Below are 22358 nucleotides of genomic sequence, written 5' to 3'. Positions count from 1 at the left end.
AAACTGTCTCAAAACAAATAAGAAGCTGCACCTTGGCCATTAATCTCTTTTTGTTGTCATTTTGTTGTTTCTTTGTGTGTCTGCTTGAGACAGTGTCTCATATAGCCCAGGCTGGCCTTGAATTCATTAGCCAAGGATAACCCTGAAGCCTTCTTCCTCCCTCCACTTCCTGGATTCTGGAATTGCAGACATGAACATCCACATTCAGCTGGAAGGTGGATTTACCCTAGCAGACTCTAATACAGTTGTTTGGTTCATACGGACCTGCAGAGGGCAGACTTCCACAGATTTCGGAAGCCTGGGGTTTTAAGTTGGGTTTCTTGACTCCAAAAGCCCAAAATGAAGTGACTCGGTAGGAGCAGAAGCAGCCATTTTACATTTTTTTTTTTTTTTTTTAATCTCTGTGGGTTGGAAAAGGTTGAAAGAAACTCCCAAGAGGGTGAGTTTCCCACAGTGTGTCATTCACATCTCTTCCTTGCGTCTTAGAAACTCTGAAGGCTGAGCATGGGCAGACTGCCTGTGGCAGCAACAGCCTGGGCAGCTGCAGCCATTAACAATACAGAGAAGGAGCGGGAAGGGGGAGGGGACAAGCCAGGAGAGGAGGAGGAATTGTGGGAAACTGGAGACACAGAGAAGAGAACCATGAAGTGCTTTTGTTGACCCTCTACTCATTCCTGAGCTGAGAACATGAAGTCCCAGGTGTATTCCCAAAACTTTAAATAATCTCACCATTTATTTACAAAGCAAAGAACCAAGACTCTGATAAATTATTACAACGGATCAGTAAAGGAATTTTGTTCTGGATTTGTCTGATTTCCAATTTCCAACTCCTAGCCACCATCTAGAATTTGGAAGAAAAATATCAAATAAAAGATTCAACTTTTTCTATAGTTTTTTTTTTTCTCCCAGATCCTCCAAATGCCTGAATAAAGAAACAAATATTACTGCATGCACAAGAACTTGACTCCACAGCCATCTATGGGTAGGTGAGTAGGAGAATCCCTCCACCCTCCCACAAGCACAAACAGAAATCCCATGAAAGCACAAAGTCAGAAACCATAATATATATAAGAAAAAAAAAGCTGTAAGGTTTAAAAAAAAAATGTCCAGACAAAGCATTATGAGACAAAACCCCTCCAAAAATACCACTGAGTTCACATTTTGTTGGCCATCTACTGCTGGGCTTGGGGCCTGCACTTAAGTGTGGTTTGGACTCCCTTGGAGAAAACTAATTTTTCCTTTGCAAGTAGTTGTCAATTGGAGATAGCTTCCGGGTTAGGGAAGGGGAATTGTGTTCACTTCCCCTCAGCACTGTGATCCCATTTGGTACAGACCTCTGCGGGCCCTTTGCATGCTGCCTCAGTCTCTGTGAGCTCATGTATATTGGTCCTGCTGTGTTTCGAAGGCCTTGCTTTTTGTTGTTGTCTGCCATGCCCTCTGGCTCTTACAATCTCTTGTCTCCTCTTCTTCTTCAGAGTTCCTTGAGACCCGAGAGGAGGAATTTGATGGCGACATCTCCTTTTATGACTGAGTGTTCCAAGGTCTCTCACTCTCTTCCCATTGTCCAGGTAGGGGTTTCTGTGTTTGAGTAGGAAAGTCTTCTTAAGGAGAAGTTAATGGCAGATGAGATAAAAATGGTAATTATAGTTTTCAAGCATTTCCAAATACTTAAAATTATCCTCATCACTAAAAGTATTGTATATATTAGTTGCAATCTCTGAAGGCAATTTTTTACATCTTTCTGTTAAATTACATGTATGCTTGGGAAGCCAATTCTAGGCTATCAGGTTTTATTTTCTTACTACAATGTTTTTATAATTAATCTTTACAATATCTACTTTCCTAGCACTGAGTACACATAACAGCAGGCTCGTTATTTATTTTCACTCACATTGTAACGGCAAATAAACCCTCATTTAATTGTTTTGGTAAAACAAGATAAAATTTTACTATATATAGAATGAAGTCAGCTGGTTTACCACAAATTTCATTAAATTAACACCATAATCGGTGATACTAATATTTCCACAACTCAGTTTAAAGTTTATCCAATTAACATGTCTACAATGCACTTGCCAAAACATTAACTGTTTATCACGTAAATTACCACCATAGTGACAGGTGGACCCTCTTTGCTTTGGCAGGGTGTCAAAGTTTGCAGAACACATTGACATCTAAATAGCTGTTCTAGATGATAAGAGTGTTTGCTAGCTCTGCGGTCCTTTCACCAGAAAGAGCAACTTCAAAACAAAATGAAAAGAATGCACTCTTACCGTTGGGGAAATGGCTCTGTCAGTGAACAGCTTGCTGCTTAAGTATGAGCACCTGAGCTCAGGTGCACTATACTCACATGAAAAGCCAGGCATGGTGGCGCATGCCTATAATCCCACCGCTGAAGAGGCAGACAGGCAAAACCCCAAGGCTTGCCATCCAGCCAGGCTAACCGACTCAGCAAGCTGCTTGCTAAAGGATAGCTTGTCTCAAAAAACAAGGTGGGAAATGATTGAAGATGATAACTTAACACTGATCTCTGACCTGCACTTAAGCATGCACATGCGCACTGGACAGACAGACAGACACACACACACACACACACACACACACACACACACATATGCAGGCTCACTCTGTTCACTCTTGATCGTTGATTTTTTATCATTGTAAACTTATCTTTCAGACCTGAGACATTTCTGTTCTTCATGTTAAGATTTTTTTTTCTCAGTATCTCGAGATTTTATTCTCTGTGACACATCAGCAGACATGCTCAACTCACTTTGATCTTTATTCCAGGACATATGCGTATGTCAATATTAATCATGTACTTTCTCCTTAGCCTTTAGTCTGCCTTCTCTCATACCCTAGCTATGAAACTAATGATGAGGAATGTAACTTGTCTCTCTTATAAAGGTAAAGATGCAGTTGAGACATGGCATTAATCACCATTGAGCAAGAAATCAGTATCTTTCAGGAGGGGAGATGGCTCAGAGGATAAAGCACCTGCTATGCGAGTCTGATGACCTATATTCAGAATTCCAGAATCCACATAAAATCCAGACACTGTATCATGTGTGCGGTAATACCAGTTCTCCTCTGGCTAGATGGGGGTGGAGACGGGAGAGTCTCTTGGTGGCTAGCCAGCCTTGCATACCAACAATGAATTACCAGCATAACACTGTCTCAAACAAGGTGGAAGGTAAGAATGACAACCCAAGGTTGTCCTATGACCTCTACACACATATACCCATACTCAAAAACAAGAGCAGGCACACACGTATATTCTCTTGCATATTGTACACATATTCTCTCTCTCTCTCTCTCTCTCTCTCTCTCTCTCTCTCTCTCTCTCTCACACACACACACACACACACACACACACACACACACACACACACACAGAGCAATACCATACTGGATCGCTGCTATGAGTTCCTGCTCTCTTTTTCAGAAGCACATTTTGTACTAGAAAATACCGATAATACAATAGTGCTGTATAGGTCATCCTCCATTCAGAGATTTTATTTTTAATTTAAAAGTTGCCCTTTTCTTACTAAGTGGTATAATATCTAAATATTTTGCTGTTACAAAAGAGAACATTTAGTGTTATATTAAACAGATTTTCAAAAATGGGAGTTTCTGGTTTCCTAGTTCTAGAAAGCTGTTCAATGATCTGGTGACTATACTGTCAATGCATGAACCACCTTCTCTGGGCGTCTGCTGGAGTCTTGGGGAGAGGGCCTTGCTTGACACTCTTACTAAGTAAGCCATTTTGTTCAAACCTTTAGATTTGAAAATGGGGCCAAGGAGCGAACTTGGTTGGGCTTGTTCTTGTTTGTTTGAACTTCTGTAATGGAGAGCTAAAGACTGGAGCACTTAAAGAGAAATGTTGTCCCATGATTCTGGGGGCCTGGAAGTTCAACACGTCAACAGGTTCGCTTTCTCTTGTGGCCCCTTTCCTTGTTGTAGATGGGCATCTTTTTCTGTGTTCCCACAGACTTCATGCCATGCTTGTCGTCCTAAATCTCTTCCAAGGACATTAGCCATATTGGATTAAAGTCCATGCTAACGACTTCCTGCTACCTCTTTTAAGTACGCCATTTCCTCAAATAGTCACACTCTGAGGCCATGGGAATTGAGATTTGAATTTAAGAATTAAAGGGACTGCAGGGCAGTAGTGTCACACACCTTTAATCCCAGCACTTGGGAGACAGAAGCAAGTGGATCTCTGTGAGTCTGAGGCCAGCCTGGTCTACAGAGTGAGTTCCAGGACAGTCAAGGCTACACAGAGAAACCCTATCTCAAAATATGAAAATATTAATAATAATAATAATTACAATTAAAGGGACAGGATTTGGCCCATAAGAGAATGGAAATGTATTGTTTAGATAAATACTTAGCAGCACAAATGAACAAACTCACTGGAAATCTTAAGTTTAACTGAATAAGGTGTCTGTCATAATGAGGTGGCAATAGATTCAAACCTCTTGTAAATATATGTTTTGATATTTTGACATGCCTTTTAACTGTCATTTTTATGTCTTCTGAATAAAACACATGTGATTCACTTGATCCAACAGCTGAGTTCCAAGACAGACCAATGTCCAAAGTTCTATTAATTTTCCTGCAATGTATCTGGGGTGCACATACCTCTCTAAAGAAAAAGGCACTTTATTTACTTACACCAGAGGCCATCGCTGGCAAACAGATCTTTTCTTCATCCACCAATTTTAAATTATTCCAAATAAAATAGAAAATGTAAAGATTCTATTAACATAAGTAATGTATAATAGGTGTTACAATCAGCATTATTATCATCAGCGAGTGTGTTATGAGGTCTGAGGAAGCATTCGAAGTCCAGTCCTTCTCGTACAACCTCCCAAACAGAGTGACTGTCAAAACAGGTCCAGATGTCGGCTTCAGGCTAAACAAACGCCCATCACTTGACACCTGATCAAAACATGGGAAAGTAGACAAGGTCTATTGAAGCTACAAAAATCCCACCGAACTTTTAATAAATAAAAGAAATAGCTTAAATTGATGGCCCGACTTTGTTCTTCAAATATTTAAAACGTTGCAGGGTGTAAGAAAATTTGAAGTGTGAACTGACACCAGTTCACTTATTACTTGATGCGTAAAACTGATTCCTGACCATGTACTTGTCTGAGGAAACACGCCAGGAATTAGCATGTAAAACAGGAGGTAGTCGTTTCTAGTCCCGCCCTTCCAGACCCATGAAGACAGGGCAAATAGAAACAGTGGGCCAAGGTGGGGTTTGGACTGCGTCTCTTACTGTCATGGGCTCCCCACAGCCCCTGGCCTCCCACAGTACACCCTCCCTGCAATCACTCTCGGGAGGAGAGGAGGCTGTAAGTGAGACCTGCACAGTCAGGGAAGAATGTGGCTGCGAGGACATACTGGGTTATGAAGCAAGCCGTTAGTTCTGGGCTTTGGAGGTTTTTTCTTCTTGCGAACAACCACTGTTGAATTCTCTCTCTTTTAGCTTTTCCCTCCCTCCTTTATTCCAGTAATCTTACTGGGCATTAAGCCCTAGGCCATCACTAACCCGAGATCCTAAGGGGCTTCTCTCTATTGAGATGGGTCCTGTCAACTATCATTGAATCTTCTTCCTACTCAACAGACCTTGAACAGCCCAGCCTCCTCCATAGAGTGCCCTCAATGAGCTTTCTTTCTTTCTTTTTAGGGGCAAAAAGGACATGCAGGTTATATTAATCTTCATGTAAGAAATCCAGTCTACTCAGAGTCTTTCCTGATCCTCCAAGACAATGTTACCCTTTTCAAATGGGGATATTTATATTTGGAAGAATTTGGGTTAAGATTTGATGTCAAAATGCCTCCTCTTCTCCTAAATTAATTGGCTACATCAATCAAAGATTGTTACCTGAAACTCCCCAGGAGCAAGCTTGACTTCACTCAGCAACACCTCGGGGAAGACATACTGGGTTCCAAAAGTGCCACTGAGGGAGAACATTTCAAACCTGGTGGAAGCTGTGTCCACTGAACTACCACAGGTGCGTAAATTGGTGGTTTTACATTTTAGCAGAGTACAAATCTAGACGAGAAATGAAAACGGAGATGTCCGAGTCAAGATGAATGTGTAATTAGCTTCATCTAGTCATCCTACAATGTAGCTATGTATCAGGAGTGCAATGATGTATGCCATGATATGTTCACTTGTTAATTATACCTTAAAGCTGTGTGAAGATGTTTTCGTTCACGCAATTTAAAGCTATCTACTTTTTTACAAATTGAAGTCATCAGATAGGGTAGATATGGTGACATATGCCTGTAATCTTAGCTCTCTGGAGACTGAGGCAGAACCGTGTGTTCACGACTAATCTGAACTACATAGTCAGGGACACATAATAGGAACCCATTTTTATAACAATCATAAAAGGAAGGGAAAGGAAGGAAGGAAGGAAGGAAGGAAGGAAGGAAGGAAGGAAGGAAAGAAGGAAGAAAGGAAAGAAAGAAAGAAAGAAAGAAAGAAAGAAAGAAAGAAAGAAAGAAAGAAAGAAAGAAAGAAAGAAAGAAAGAAAGAAAGAAAGAAAAAGAAAGAAAGAAAGAAAGAGAAGGGGGAGAGAGGGAGGAGGGAAAATGAAAAGAAAGTCAGTTGAAATGCCCTGTTCTAGAAAACTGCTTCTGCATCTTTAGCTGGTAAAATGTTTCTTCCTCATCAGAGTTATCTGGCTTATTTTGCTGAACAACCAATGTACTTAATTATATTAGGCCTCAATGCTTCCTGTAATGCACTGCCAAAGGTATCGACCGTAGATATTTAGGTCTATGAAGGATACCTCCATACTCCCATTCTTCTCACAAGCAGCAGCTCTAGAAATTTCCCTGGATCTGCAAATTAGATTAAGTTCAGGAACTTGAAACTCTTCCAGGCAAATGGACACACTACACACTATCACATGTCAGCCCCTGAGGAGCTATGTACTCACATGGCTTTCTACTCCACTAGACACTATATTTCTCAAGTGGATGGTTGACACTCACTTTTACATCATCAACACTGTTATGCATCTAGTAAATACTTAGTACTCAAATGTTTGTGGAGATGAACAGGCGTGGCTGCAATGTTTATAGAGTAAACAAAATGTCACCCAGTAGGCACAGTTCTAGCATTTCAGGACTGTCAGTCTCAAGTGTGTGAATAAATGTAGCATGTTGTGACTTTGATGAAGCCAAACAGAGGATGTTCTGGAACGTATAAATGAGGTTAATAACCTAGCTGAGAAGTGGCAGAGGTCCCGCAGTTGTGGCGAGCAACCTTTATGGCAAAGATAACAACTGAAAAGTGCTATGAAAGGTGAGCAGGTGGGAGCCACCATTGATAAAGGAATAAAATTTTGCCGGGCGGTGGTGGCGTACGCCTTTAATCCCAGCACTCGGGAGGCAGAGCCAGGCGGATCTCTGTGAGTTCGAGGCCAGCCTGGGCTACCAAGTGAGTTCCAGGAAAGGCACAAAGCTACACAGAGAAACCCTGTCTCAAAAAACCAAAAAAAAAAAAAAAAAAATTATAAATGTGTAGAGATCTTATAGATGCTGGAAATTTGGGGTAAATGCTAGAAACATCTCAATATACAGAATCCCGGAGCATGTGTAAGTAGAGGCTATAGGGACCATATAACAAGACTTTCTGGGTCTCCGATATTCATGCATTTGATTTGTCAATTACTAGTTTAGTGAGGAATTTTTCAGCAAGGAGATCATATAATCAGAAAAAGCACTGTAATTTATTCTGTAATAGTACAAGGAATAGATTAGATAGAGCAGAAACTATCAACAAGCAGCCCTATTAGGAGAGCACTGCAATACTTTGAGTGAGATAGGCTGAAAGCTAGACCAAGGAATCAAAGCATAGACTGTATCTGAGCATGCTGTAAGGGCTGGGAGATGCCTGCACCCTTTCTGCTAAGGCCTGGGAAATACCTGCACCCTTCCTGCTAAGGCCTGGGAGATGCCTACATCTCAACAGTAAAACCACTCTGGAAACAATCTTAGGGGCAACTCCATCTATACTAATCACTCAGTGCATACTTGGTGTTAAGTTCTTTATAAAGAAAGACAGGCATGGATGAGCATACAGAAAATGCCTAAACTTGTCTGTGCAGGATATGTATCCTAAGTACTACATTATCCTTTATCTGTGATTTGAATAATTTTAAAATTAATGTTGCCACTTCTCCGCTGCCCCTGCATCAGCTCCTCTCTCCAGGTTCCAACCTGGACTTCTTTAGATGATGAACACTGATGTGGAAGTATAAGCAAAATAAACTTTTCCTCCTTGTGGTGGTTTGAATAAGAATGGCCCCCATAGGCCCACGGATTTAAATGCTTGGTCACCAGGGAGTGACACTATTTGAAAGGATTAGGAAGGAGATGTGGCATTTCTTTTTTTGGAGGAAGTGTGTCACTGAGGGAGGGCTTTGAGGTTTCAAAAACCCAAACCAGGCCCAGTGTCTCTCTCTTCCTGCTGCCTGCAAATCTGGATGTAGAACTCTTAGCTACTTCTCCAGCACCATGACTGAACTCCTGCCGAAACTCTCCCAGCCATGATGATAATGGGCTAAACCTCAGAAACTATATGCAAGACCCAATTAAAGGCTTTCTTTTGTAAGCGTTGCCTTGGAGTGTCTTCACAGCAGTAGAGCAGTACCCAAGACACTTCTCAACTTGCTTTTGATAATGATGTTTCATCCCAGTAGTAGGAACCGTAACTAAAATATTCCTGAAATGAGATGTATTTTTTTCTGAAGCGAGATGTATTTATACCATACTAAAAACAATCTTCCATTGATTATCTGACGCCCAGTTTTTCCCAGCTGTGTGCATTTGATCTAGATAGAGACTTTTCTGACACTGACATTACCTGCAGATAATACTCCCCTTCCACGGTGTGCAACCCATCAAATGCCCCCAGGGCATAAACTTCATCAGCTCGCTTCTCAGACATCTGGTAGCTTAGATGACAGCAGAGATCGTTCTGGCAAACGGTGTAATTTCCTGTGATTCCTTTGAGCTCCACAAAGGTAAACTCATCGAAGAAAGCAATGCTCTGAAATTCCTGGTTTCCTGTTGAGGGTGCTTCTATACTGCTGGCGTAAGAAGTCCAGTTCACCGCAGAGTGACGTGGGTGGGAATCCAGCTGTGAGAGAAGGAGTTTTCCCTCCTCAGTTTTCCTGTCGTAGTGAAAGGCCCTTGGAGAATCCGGGGCGTAGATGCCACTTCCTGCAAATAAAGTTGGAAACAGGAAAATAAGGAGATTTTGTGTTTGCCACTTCTATCGAAGATTCATCATTCTACCCCCTCTAAGCAATACATTTCACTAATTTCTGTAATATATGCTGACCAGGAACAAAGACAAGAGGAAATCCATACATGGAACATGACAGTAAAGACATTTAAAAAGAAGATGTTCACATAAACTAGTTTTGAAAAGAAGAAAAGGGTGCACACTGAATAATATTAAATAAATTCAAGTTGAATAATATTAAATAAATATTCAAGATGAATAATATTAAATAAATATGCCAAATGGAGGTATGTTTTTTGTTGTTGTTGTTTTGGGTTTTGTTTTGTTTTGTTTTGTTTTGTTTTTTTGTGGTTTTTCAAGACAGGGTTTCTCTGTGTAGCTTTGGAGCCTGTCCTGGAACTCTGTAGCCCAGGCTGGCCTCGAACTCACAGAGGCCTGCCTCTGCCTCCCAAGTGCTGGGATTAAAGGCGGGCACCACCACCACCCGACTGGAGGTATGTTTTATTTTGGTGTTTATAATTTTATTTCCTTTGGGGTTTTTGTTGTTGTTGGTTTTGTTTGTCTTAAGATGGGGGTCTCTCAATATAGTCCATGCTAGCTGTGAACTCAGGATTTTCCAGCCTTAGTCCCAGATTACAGCTGTGTACCACCATACCCAGCTACATTTCAATAAAAATTGAATGGACAGCATATCACCAACTTAATATTCAAAATTAGGAGTTAGGCTGGAGAGATTGCTCAGTGGTTAGGGCACTGACTGCCCTTCCACAGGACCAGGGTTCAATTCCCAGAACGCATATGGTGGCACACAACTGTTTGTAACTCCAGTTCCAGGGGATCTGATGGCCTCCAAGGGTAATACACACATCTGCTGCATGGACATGGTGAATACCTACATATACAATGAATAAATAAATCTTTAATAAGTACTTTCTATAAAAAAAAGATAGACTATATTAGCTTTAAAAAAAATAGGAGTTGAAAAACAAAAGATGTACAAACTATTTTTTTTAATGCTCTTTTTTTTTTTTTTTTTTGGTTTTTCGAGACAGGGTTTCTCTGTGTAGCTTTGCGCCTTTCCTGGGACTCACTTGGTAGCCCAGGCTGGCCTCGAACTCACAGAGATCTGCCTGGCTCTGCCTCCCGAGTGCTGGGATTAAAGGCAACTAAAGTTTAAAGACCACATATTACCTACCTGTCATTCTTTTTGAGGGATGATGTATATTGGCTGCAAGGAAATTGACCCCCATTCCCATAGCCCAAGCTGAGTGGAATTCAATGGCTGCCAGATGCGGCAGAACATCCATCCAGGCGGTTGGGAACAGTATAGTGTCCACCTGGTACTCTGTCACCAGGGTGATAGCAGGATCATGGAAGAGTATATCGAAGCATGTGAAGATGCCAAACTTTCCAAACGGGGTGTTGAAAGTCACAAACTCAGGCTCCACGGGTGCATTGAATTGTTCTTCACCCATGAAAAGGTTTTGCTGTAATAAACAAACAATGCAGAGCAATAAAATTCTAGGAAGCTTCCCAGGACGCTACTCTACACGTAAAAATGTGTTCATTCAACAGTGCACATTTCGTCTGTGACCAGTCTCTATGGAAGACTGGTGCCTTAGAAAATCAGAGCCACTCCAATAGAATGGAGCCAGCAACTCCCTTCACATTATAGATGTATATTGGTGCACTTGTCTGTATAGATGGTGTATATGGGTGCATTTGTCTGTACAGATGGTCTTCAATCTCACAAAGTAACAGTGAAACAGACAACCATTGACAAAACACCTCACTATGTACAAGGAACTTCACTCCTTCCTCAGAGCTAAATCTGTCCCATAAGGCCCTTTTAATTCACCTTTGACTCATTACCTCAGGAGAGTTTTTAAAGTCAAAACCCAAAAGATGACAGAGTATAGCTCAATGAAGATAGCTCCAGGTGACTCTCACCTGTTGTGAAACATTAGTTTAAGATGTGTTACATTTGTTTATGCTATGGAATATTTGCTTAATGATGCAAAGATGCATTGCATTCTTTTATGTTGCATTTGTTTAACTCTGTGAAGCTGTGTTACTTTGCCTGTCTAAGATACCTGATTGGTCTCATAAAGAGCTGAACGGCCAATAGCTGGGCAGAGAAAGGATAGGCAGGACTGGCAGGCAGAGAGAAGAAATAGGAGAAGAAATTAGGCTCGATAGAGAAGAGAGCTAGGAGCAGGAAAAGGAAAAGAAGAGGAGGATGCCAGGAGTCAGCCACATAGCCACACAGCAAGCCACGGAGTAAGAAGGAAAGAAAGATACATAAAGAAAGGTTAAAAAGCCCAGAGGCAAAACATAGCTAAAAAGAAACGGGATAATTTAAGTTAGAAAAGCTGGCTAGAAAGAAGCCAAACTAAGGCTAGGCATTCATAAGTAAGAATAAATCTCTGTGTATTTATTTTAGAGCTGGGTGGTGGGGCCCCAAAGAGTAAAAAAAAAAAAAAAAAACCAACTAGGTTGCTGAGTGCACTGGGGATGCCTTGGGTCTCCTTGCAGGAACTGTTTACATCTAAATACTGCTTACTTTCTGAACTGTCACTACTCACCCTCTAAAGGCGGTTTATTGTTGTAAATAATAATTGTTCTCCTCACTTTTATTCCGTAGTCCCTTAATAAACCAATCAATTAATATTACCTTATGGTATCGCGCAACCAGTTTGCCCAGGGAATCGAACACCACGTCGGTGTTGTACTGGAAACGGCCGTCAGGAGGACACCGAGGGTCGCTAGTGTTGCACGGCTTCTTGTCTCCCATGTTGGCCACGACATAGATCGAATTGTTCTTGGCCAAGCAGCTGAGTCTTTCCTGTACCGGGGTGTAGCCAAATCTGGTATATGTCCATTGGGAGAGAATGTTTTAAAAACTCTGGATTAGCTTTTAACAAAAATCTATGGCTTGGTATATACAATGATTTCAACTAATGGGTGGGGGAAAAAAGGGATTAAAACAAGAGACTTAAAGGACACCAATAGTGGGAATTTAGCAGTAGAAAAATATTCTAGGGTTAAGAGTCCAGTCATATATACTTTTGAATCATAATATGTATCAAATCTATAATGTATCATAATATGTATCTAATCTATACATGCAGTGGTATATTCATTTTTTTCTGGTTTTGTTTTTTGGTTTGGTTTTTTGTTTTTTGTTTTTGTTTTTGTTTTTTTTGAGACAGGGTTTCTCTGTGTAGCTTTGGAGCCTTTCTTGGAACTCACTCTGTAGACCAGGCTGGCCTCGAACTCACAGAAATCTGCCTGCCTCTGCCTCCCAAGGGATGGGATTAAAGGCATGCACCACCACCCCCAGCGGTATATTCATTTTAAAATGTCTGCAGCATACCCTGGATATTATAAAGCAAAACCTTCCACATCCTGTTGATGAAACCAGGCCTAACAGAAGAAGCACTATGCCTGAACCAAAACTTAGAACCAGGAGAATGCTGGAAAGATAGCAGAACAGAGAACACTCTGGAATCTGACTCCCTACCTAGACAGAATCTGTCCTAACTTTTTGGAATTCTATAGTCAACACGTTCAAAGGCCCAGAAGATAAATGGTAGTTAATGTCATCAGTTCATTTCTAATTAGCAGTGGCTGTCCATCTCCCATCCCTAGCCTTGCAGCAGGAAGCTGTCCTCTCTTGGTGCAGTTTGCAGACAGCTTGGGAAGCAAACTGGGTAACAAGGACTCTGGACGCTAAATATCAAGGTCCTTGTCTAAATTCCTGCTTCTGAACACGGAGACACAGACAAAGAGAAAGTAATTTTTGTACACATGCTCCACTATTTAAAAACTTGCTCTTGCTGGTAGAATTGACTACCAGGGTATAAGAGACCACCTCCCTCCCCCATTTTGAAGAGGAATTACAGCAAACCTTGGGGGAAATAAGAATCTTAAGGTTGAAATATTTAACCACCAACAAAGAAACATATGACAACAGAGAAACAGCAAATATAAGAAAATGGCACTAGGTGTGGTGATATGTCTTTAATTCCTGAATCAGCAGTTATAGTAGTTATTACAAATTGGAGAGCAAGTACAGAAATACTGTTCCTGAAAATGTCAGAGTAGGGCAAGCTGCACTCTCTTGTCCCCATAAGTCTGAAAAGTTTCAATTTGCCTTGAGAAAGAAAGAGAGATAAAGAGAGACAGACAGAGAGAGAGGAAGACAGAGAGAGACAGACAGACAGAGACAGAGAGATGGATTAGGGATGTATCTCAATTGGTAGAGTGCTTGCCTAGCATGATTGAAATACAGGATTCTATCCCCAGCACGGAATACACTGGGTATGGTGACATACGTTTTAATTCCTGTGATTCCTGCGCTAGGACAGTCAAGGCAGGAGACAGAAGTTCAAGGTCATTCTCAGCCACATAATAAACTCAGAGCCACTTCAGAACTCATGAAATTCTGTCTTTTAAAAAAAAGGTTGAAGGTTGACTGGCCCAGAGGTGGTGCATGACTATAATCCCAGCACCTGGAGGCAGAGTTCGAGGCCGTTCTATAGAGTGGGATCCAGACAGCCAGGGCTACAAAGAGAAACCCTGTCTCAGATAGATACACAGATACATAGATAGATAGATAGATAGATAGATAGATAGATAGATAGATAGATAGATAGTTTAGACAGGTATGGTGGCATACAACTTTAATTCCAGCACTGGGGAGGCAGAGGCAGTCAGATCTCTCTGAGTTCAAAGCCAGCCTGGTCTATATAATGAGATCCAGAGCCAGGGCTACCCAATCTCAAAAACAAACAAACAAAAAGTTGAGAAATATGGGAGGACAAGTGCTGGGGGTTGGGGGTCTTTCTATATGCTGTGAATATATGTTGTTGCCATTGGTTAATAAATAAGCTGCTTTGACCTACGGCAAGGCAGCTTAGAGGCAGGCAGGAAATCCAAAGGGAGAGACAGGAAAGAGAAAGGCAGAGTGGAAAAGATGCCAGACTGCCATCCTAGGAGCAACATGTAATGGCTATACATAGATTAATAGTTATGGGTTGAGTTAAACTATGAGAGCTAGCTAGCAAGAAGCCTGCCATAGGCCACATAGCTGGTAAATGATATTAAGCCTATGAGTGGTTATTTTATAAGTGGCTGCAGATCTCTGGGAGTTTGAGGACAGCCTGCTACAAATTCCAGCAAGTTCCAGACCAGCCAGAGGTACACAGTGAGACCTTAAAGAATGTTAGATGTATCAAGAAAATAAGACTGTACCCTAAAACACTGACCAAAAGCAGTGAATGAAAACCCTCTCTATCCCCTACTCTAACAAACAGATGGAAAATAAGATGATCAGAAGCCAAAGCCGAAAATTTTGAATGATACACCAACAAACTGTGAAAGCAGACACTGAGAAAATAATACTCACTGTCTGAGACTCAACAAATTATGGTAGGGCAAGGAAACAGCAGACCTGAGAGAAATTCTACAATCAGCCAATTGATTGGAAAAGTAGAAAACACACGTATCCAAACTCCAAAACCCAGTTCCCCACTGAGAGATGGTATCTGGAGAAGAGAATCATATAAACTGAAATTCAGTGGGGTAGGCATACCTAGATGATGGTAATTGCAGGTACCCTGAGCTCAGATAAGAGAAAAAATTCTAGTTCCAAAGCAGACCTTGCCTTCAGTTGAGGTTGTTTCTGGGGTTGATAATCCACTCTTGGAGTAGTGTTGGGAAATGTGCCTGGTGCCCTGAGCATAGAGGCTGAAGGTTTAGGCATTAAACCGCACACCCACTGGGCAGTGAGAGCACAGGCCCTTGATCCCAGTACTTAGGAGGCAGAGGCAGGCTCATCTCTGAGTTTGAGGCTAGGCTGGTCTACAGAGTAAGTTCTAAGACAGCCAGGGCTATACAGAAAAATCCTGTCTTGAAAAACCAAAATATTGAGAGAGAGAGACAGAGACAGAGACAGAGACAGAAAGAAAGAGAGAGAGAGAGAGAGAGAATGAGAGAGAGGGAGGGAGGGAGGGAGGGAGGGAGAAAGAGAGAGAGAGAAAGAAAGAAAGAAGGAAAGAAAGAAAGAAAGAAAGAAAGAAAGAAAGAAAGAAAGAAAGAAAGAAAGAAAGAAAGAAAGAAAGAAAGAAAGGGGAGGGAGGGAGAAAGAAGGAAGGAAGGAAGGAAGGAAGGAAGGAAGGAAGGAAGGAAGGAAGGAAGGAAGGAAGGAAGAAGGAAGCAGGAAAGAAAGAAACCATACACCCTAACCCCAGGCCAGAGGGGAGGTCTGGCACCTCAACCCTACTACAATCGGTCACTCTTGGATTCTACAAACACTTCAATTGAATCAATAAGGGAGAGTTTGTGTTTATTTTGTTTTGTTTGATTTTTAATCCAACAACTTAATCCCAGTTGCACAGATGTCAAATGGAAAATACAGGATGCATGAAAAGCCAAGGAATATGACTCCTGAAAATCACCAACCCCACAGAAATGGCCTCCAAAGAGAAAGACCGGACAATGAATATAGGGCATGATTATAAGGACGTTGGAGAGGATTAAAGCAACAGACTCCTAAATGACATCAGAGAACAGAATTCAAGAGGACATAGACTCCTGATCGGAAGACAGAGATTATGGATAGCTAAATGAAATAAAGAAGGCACTACAAGATATAAAAGAGGAGGATATGAGCCGGGCGGTGGTGGCGCACGCCTTTAATCCCAGCACTCGGGAGGCAGAGCCAGGCGGATCTCTGTGAGTTCGAGGCCAGCCTGGTCTCCAAAGCGAGTTCCAGGAAAGGCGCAAAGCTACACAGAGAAACCCTGTCTCGAAAAACCAAAAAAAAAAAAAAAGAGGAGGATATGAAAGCCCTAGCAGCAGACTGAATCAAGTGGAAGACAGAATATCAAGGCTTGAAGACAGGAGGATGGCTTAAGACACCCAGACGAACAAATCAAAAATAAGAAAATACAAGCAGAACACATTAAAAGGCCAAATTTATGCATGGGCACAAAAGGAATAAAAATACATGTTAAGGGTATTAAAAGTATATTTATAAAATCATGACTGAGGAGCTAGAAAGATGGCTCAGTGGTTAAGAGTACTACTTATTGCATGTAAAGGACCTGGGTTCAGTTCCTAGCACCTCCATGGTAGCTCACAACCATCCATAACTACAATTCTAGGGCACCCTATGCTTCTTCTGACCTTCCCAGGCAGCTGACAGGCATGTGGTACACATATATATGGGAAGGCAATACTCACGCACATAAAATAAATAAATCTTTAATTTTTTTTTTAATCATAGCAGTAAAGTTCCTAAAGCCAGGGAAAGAGATGGCCACCCAAATGTATATGCCAAACACAGAAGACAAGAAGAGAGCTTCTCTATGTAATAGTATAGTTAACATACTAAATATAGGGAACAAAGAAAACATTTGGAAAGCCATAGAGAAGTAGCAAGTCATGTGTAAAGACAAATCTATCAGAATAATGGTAGATTTCTAAAAATTAAACACACACACACACACACACACACACACACACACACACACACACACACACACACACCAAAAACCAAAAACCAAAAAAGCATGGAGCAATGAACTTCAAGTTTTGAAAGAAAATTAACTGTCAACCCTGAGTACTATATCTAGCAAAGCCGTAGCTTCATAATTGAAAGAGAAACAAAACCTTGCCATGATATCCAAGCTGAAAGGAAGTCATAGCCATTAAGGCAGCCCTAAAGTAGACATTTGAAGGAATTTTACACACTGAAGCAAAATAAGCATGCATATGAATTTACAGTGAAGAATAAACCACACTAGAACAGTATATAAGCAAAGGAGGATTAGGAAAAGTGGAAAGTATCAAACATTTTAACAAGAAAAATAAGACAGTAAACCGGGTGATGGTAGCGCACACCTTTAATCCCAGCACTCGGGAGGCAGAGCCAGGTGGATCTTTGAGTTCGAGGCCAGCCTGGTCTACAGAGCGAGATCCAGGAAAGGCGCAAAGCTATGCAGAGAAACCCTGTCTCAAAAAAAAAAAAAAAAGAAAGAAAGAAAGAAAAGAAAAAGAAAAAGAAAAGAAAAATAAGAGAGTAATGAATTCATATCTTTGAGTAATAATTCTGAATGGTGATGATCTAAACTCTCTGAAAGACATAGACCAGCAATTTAAATTAAATACTAGGAGACCCATCTATATGATACCTCCAAGAAACACAGCTCAGATAGCTGGGGTGGTCCTCACTTTGAATCCCAACACTTAAGAGGCAGTGGCAGGTGGGTCTCTGAGTATATAGCATACTCTAGACCAGCCAAGATTACACAATGAGACCCTGCCTCAAAAAAAAAAAGAAAAGAAAAGAAGAAGAGAAGGAGGAGAAAAGGAGAAGGAGGAGGAGGAAGAAGAAGGGGAAAAAGGAGGAGGAGAAGGAGGAAAAGAAGAACAAGAAGAAGAAGAACAAGAAGAAGAAGAACAAGAACAAGAAGAACAAGAAGAAGAAGAAAAAGAAGAAAACTAGCTGAATAGGAGCATTCATCACTCTCTGCTTCCTGGCTGCAGGTGCAATGTGGCCACGGCCTCATCCTCCTTACCATGGGGTCTTTCCTGCCATAATAGACTGTACCCACTCAGACTGCGATACAGAATAAGCTACTCCTTCCTTCCTGAAATTGCTCCTTACTGGATATTTTGCTGGAGCAATGAGAAAAATAGCTGATTCTGAAGAGGAAAGGCAAATGTGGGCATGCTAACATCTTGGGTCTTGTTCCTCCTGCTAACTGCCTCTAAGACCTTAAGCAAGTTATCGGCTATCATCCCTCCAGACTGGATGTGATTCCCTTTGGTACTAGGAAATAGAAATAAACATTAGAGCATTGACTGGTGATCTCATAACTTATGTTCATTTTCCTGATAAATATATTCACAGGAGATGAAAATTAAACCAAACTTGGCTGATTGTGGGTCCGTGTTGAAGGCTTGGTCCCCAGTCCAAGGGAGTACTTAAAGATGGTGAAACTTTTTTTTTTTTTTTTTTTTTTTTTTTTTTTGGTTTTTCGAGACAGGGTTTCTCTGTGTAGTTTTGCGACTTTCCTGGAACTCGCTTTGTAGACCAGGCTGGCCTCGAACTCACAGAGATCCGCCTGCCTCTGCCTCCCGAGTGCTGAGATTAAAGGCGTGCGCCACCACCGCCCGGCGATGGTGAAACTTTTAAGAGGTTAAAACTAAGAGAAGAAAGGTGTGTCATTGGGGTGTATTGATGAATAGGTATTAGAACCCTGGCCCCTTCCTCTTTTTTTTTTCTTTCTGACTACCCTGAAGTGAATTAACTGCTCTGCCACGCCTTGCCACCATGATGCATGTTACCATAGGCCTAAAGAAACTGGGCCACATGACCATCGATTAAAACCTCTGAAACTGGGTCTCCTTTGAAGTTGGTTGTCTCAGCTATTTTGTGATAGACAGCAGCAGCAAGCTGACTACACAGGACCTGTTCATGTTTTCAACACCCTTTTCCAGGTAAAGCAAGTAGAGGTTCATAGTTGAATTTTTCATTTTTTGTGTGTGTTTATTTGAGAATTTCTTTTTTTTTGTTTTGGTTTGGTTTGGTTTGGTTTTTTTGGTTTTTTGAGACAGGGTTTCTCTGTGTAGCTTTGCGCCTTTCCTGGAACTCACTCTGTACACCAGGCTGGCCTCGAACTCACAGAGATCTGCCTGGCTCTGCCTCACGAGTGTTGGGATTAAAGGTGTGTGCCCCCCCCCCCCCCCCCCCCCCCGCTGCCTGGCTTGAGAATTTCTTATATGTATATAGTAAAATCTGATCATATCTACCCTCCCCCCTCCCTACAACTCCCCCCTAGATCTCCCCCAACCCGCTCCCTTCCGTAGACTGTTTTCTTCACCTGTTTGCATTATCACAGGGGATCCAGTTCACTTGAGGGTCTGGGATATCCTCTAAGTATGGGTAGATAGTATCCCTGGTGAAACGCATACCATATATACCGTCTTCTGGAGTCACAATAATGTGTGCACCCTGTTAGAAACGGAGAGTTAAAATATTTCTCGCTGGGAGGTGGTGGCACATGCCTTTAATCCCAGCACTCTGGGAGGCAGAAGCAGGCGGATCTTTGTAAGTTCGAGGCCAGCCTGGGCTACAGAGTGAGTTCCAGGACAGGCTCTAAAGCTACACAGAATAACCCTGTCTCAAAAAAACCAAATAAATAAATAAATAAATAAATGGATGAATGAATGAATGAATGAATGAATAAATAAATGAATAAATAAATAGATAGATAAATAAATAAATAAAATATTTCTCAAACAGGCAAACAATCAGAGGTGGGCTGCTGTGAGAACTGGAAATGGAGCAGCAAGCTGGGCGTGGCAGAGGAACTCAAGCAGTGGAGGCCAGCCTATACTACATAGAGAGTTCCAACACAGCCAGAACTACATAGAGAGATGCCATCTCAGAGAGAGAGGTGGGGGGGAGTCAGAGAGAGTCAAATAACCATTTGGGCACTTTTAATCTTATTCTTCTGTTTTCTCTATTTTGCTTTTTCCAAACTTTTTTGTTTGTTTGTTTTGTTTTGAGACAGGATCTCATGTAGCCCAGCCTGGCCCTCAAACTCACTGTATAGTTTAGAATAACCTTAAACTCCCGAGCCTCCTGCCTCCACCTCCCAAGCACTCAGATTACAAGTATACATCTGATTTTCCCAAGCGCTTTAATTTTCTACACCTGCCATTATCACATTGGTGACTTTTTTTTTAATGGCCACTAACAGCTGTCTAAGCCATTCACAGCTCTGTAACACCCTGCTCCCATTAATTATAAACCTATTTCTTCCCGCCCCCCCCCCCCCATCAAGCTCTCTTCAAATTTTGGTCAGTTGTGCCTGGCTGAATCTGGATTGATTCATAACCCAATCCCTGTTTTTGCCTCAGGATTCTCCTCCGCAGCACCCACAAATGTGATTCCTGCTCCTTAGGAGGGAGAACCTCATACGCGCAGGTCAGCAAGGCTCTCCCTTGCTAAGGTGGATCGGAGAGGCACCTTAAAGGTTGCCACGGCCTTTAAAGAAACAGTTGGACTAAGGGTGAAATACAATATGAACATGTAATAATCTTTTAAATTTTAATATATATAAAAATTGATTGGGTCTCACTGTGTACATAGCCCTGGTTGACCTGAGACTTGTGGGGATCTACTTTCTCTGCTTTCTAGGCACTGGGATTAAAAGCATGTGCCAAGACACCCAGCACACTGACATGTTTGTATTTATTACTGTTGTCGTACTTCACATGTCCCTGGTCTAGAACTGACCTATGATTATCTTACTTAAACCTGTCCAGCTAAACCACACTTATATTGTAAAGTTTGCTTTAAACTTCACATTTCACCCAACTCAGTGACATTGACAGACACTTTGATAGTGAAATTAAAATGAATGGGTGACTATGTTACTTAGTGTTCGGGGTTTGTAACTGGTTTAATTATTTCAGACTGTAAGCTGCAACTCTGTGGCCATACACTCTGAACTCGCCAGATCTTGTCAGATTGTAAACTTATCTGAACCCTACAAAGCAGAGCACAAAGACGTACTGAAGCTGGTATAGTCTAAAATAGCAACTGGAGGGGGCGTGGCTAGAGAGAGGGTTCAAGGCTAAGAACACCGGCTGCCCTTCCAGAGGACCTAGGTTCAAGTCCCAGCACCTACATGGCTGCTCAAAACTGCCTGGAACTCTAGTTCCAGAAGATCCAATGCCTTCTTCCACCCTCTGTGGGGACCAGGTACACACCTGGTAAACACAGGTACACTCAGGCAAAAACACTCACACACATAAAATAAAGAATAGCAACTGGGGTCCCAATCCTGGTTATACTTTACCCTCCATGTTTAGCAGAAAATGAAAACAAAAAAATGTTCAATATATGGCCAGTTTCTCAAAGTCCTGCTTAAAAAATGAGCAAAATGTTATTTTCAAACTTTGCTCCCTCCCTTTGTTAGGGGTATGTAATGGTGCATTTAATAATTTTGAGGTGAAAGGAATCTAATAAAACAAAGCATCTTCCTATGCCAATATTGTAAGCGTAACTGACTCTGACAACAACCCGGGTCCCTGAGAACCACCCCCACCCCTCCCCTGGCCCCATCCTTCTCAGGGCTTGGCACTCCGGAGAGATGGGCGCCCATACCTGCTTTGCTGCTGATACGATCGCTCCTTCCAGAAGATCCAGATTCTGATTCATTAATGCCAGTGCCTCGCTGGGAGACACGGGTAAGAGGGTGTTACTAGGCAGGATCACGGCATGCTCGTAAACAGCTGCAACAAAAGTGTCCAGAGAGCTGATTTTTAAGACACAGAAGACAGAAAACGCAGCACAAGCCAGCCACCGAGACGCACTCATGCTGAAGTCCAAAGACTGCTGAGAAACCAAAGCGTGGCTTGCTATTTATGTAAAGAAAGCACGGGTCACGTGTTTCCCAGACCTTGGAATCTTCAAAATAAACTTAAAAGGTTAACTGTGAGAAAACTTTGTCCCTGAAAGCAACAGTTCCAGACATGTCCTTGGTTCTCTAGTCAGGAACGCCAGAAGGGAACCGCGGTTACTTATCTTCTTCTAAGCGAGCCCCACCCATTGCCTGGAAGTCACACGTGAGGGTGGCTGGGACTGGAGCTCCAGTCCCTGTGGTTAGTCCCTTTCGGTGAAAAGCTTTGGAACTGTATCTGAATTTGCAGGGTAAACGTGGGTTATATCCATCTTTCAATTTCAGTCCGTCTCCAAAATAACTTTAGGATAATCCCTTCAGAGGGGGATGTCACAGAAGCTTTGATCAGAGTTCAGTGGAAGCCTGTTAGGGAAAGCTATTTCTTTGACTGGGTGGATACCTAACATTCCAAGCAACCCAGGACCTAAGAGTTAATCCAACTGGGTGTGTCCATCACCTAGCCAAAGGACCACCCCTCAGGAAGGCGGATTCACTTTAAACCAAGCTAAAGAGACAGAAAGAATAACCGTGCCTTCAAGAAATAAAGTGCTGAGTGCCTGTCCCCTAGGGCAGTTGCTCCAAAGCCACCTGGAAGTTCT

General features: G+C 41.9%; 1 protein-coding gene across 1 annotated transcript; it reads right to left on the bottom strand.

The window, feature by feature from the left end:
- Positions 1 to 712: 712 nt before the first annotated feature.
- On the bottom strand, positions 713 to 21870 carry Vnn1 (vanin 1). The gene is made up of 7 exons (XM_052751187.1): positions 21465 to 21870; positions 19171 to 19301; positions 11952 to 12144; positions 10473 to 10764; positions 8894 to 9252; positions 5897 to 6067; positions 713 to 4944 (listed from the first exon to the last, which is right to left on the bottom strand). Exons 1-7 carry the CDS (start codon positions 21675 to 21677, stop codon positions 4765 to 4767), a joined length of 1539 nt encoding a protein of 512 aa, XP_052607147.1. The 5' UTR covers positions 21678 to 21870; the 3' UTR covers positions 713 to 4764.
- Between the last annotated feature and the right edge of the window lie 488 nt (positions 21871 to 22358).

Source organism: Peromyscus californicus, unplaced genomic scaffold, assembly GCF_007827085.1.
Source record: "Peromyscus californicus insignis strain IS unplaced genomic scaffold, ASM782708v3 Scaffold_22__1_contigs__length_63687245, whole genome shotgun sequence".
NCBI classification, from domain to species: Eukaryota; Metazoa; Chordata; class Mammalia; order Rodentia; family Cricetidae; genus Peromyscus; species Peromyscus californicus.
The sequence above is the reverse complement of the archived record's forward strand: the minus strand, read 5'-3'. Positions and strand labels throughout refer to the sequence as shown.

Excerpts from the sequence above, each read along its gene's own strand:
- Vnn1 (XM_052751187.1), bottom strand. The coding sequence starts at position 21,677 with ATGAGTGCGTCTCGGTGGCTGGCTTGTGCTGCGTTTTCTGTCTTCTGT. Across the intron at positions 19,302-21,464 it reads TCGTATCAGCAGCAAAGCAG|GGTGCACACATTATTGTGAC; the intron begins GTATGGGCGCCC and ends CGTTTCTAACAG. Across the intron at positions 12,145-19,170 it reads CCCTGTGATAATGCAAACAG|ATTTGGCTACACCCCGGTAC; the intron begins GTGAAGAAAACA and ends GACATATACCAG.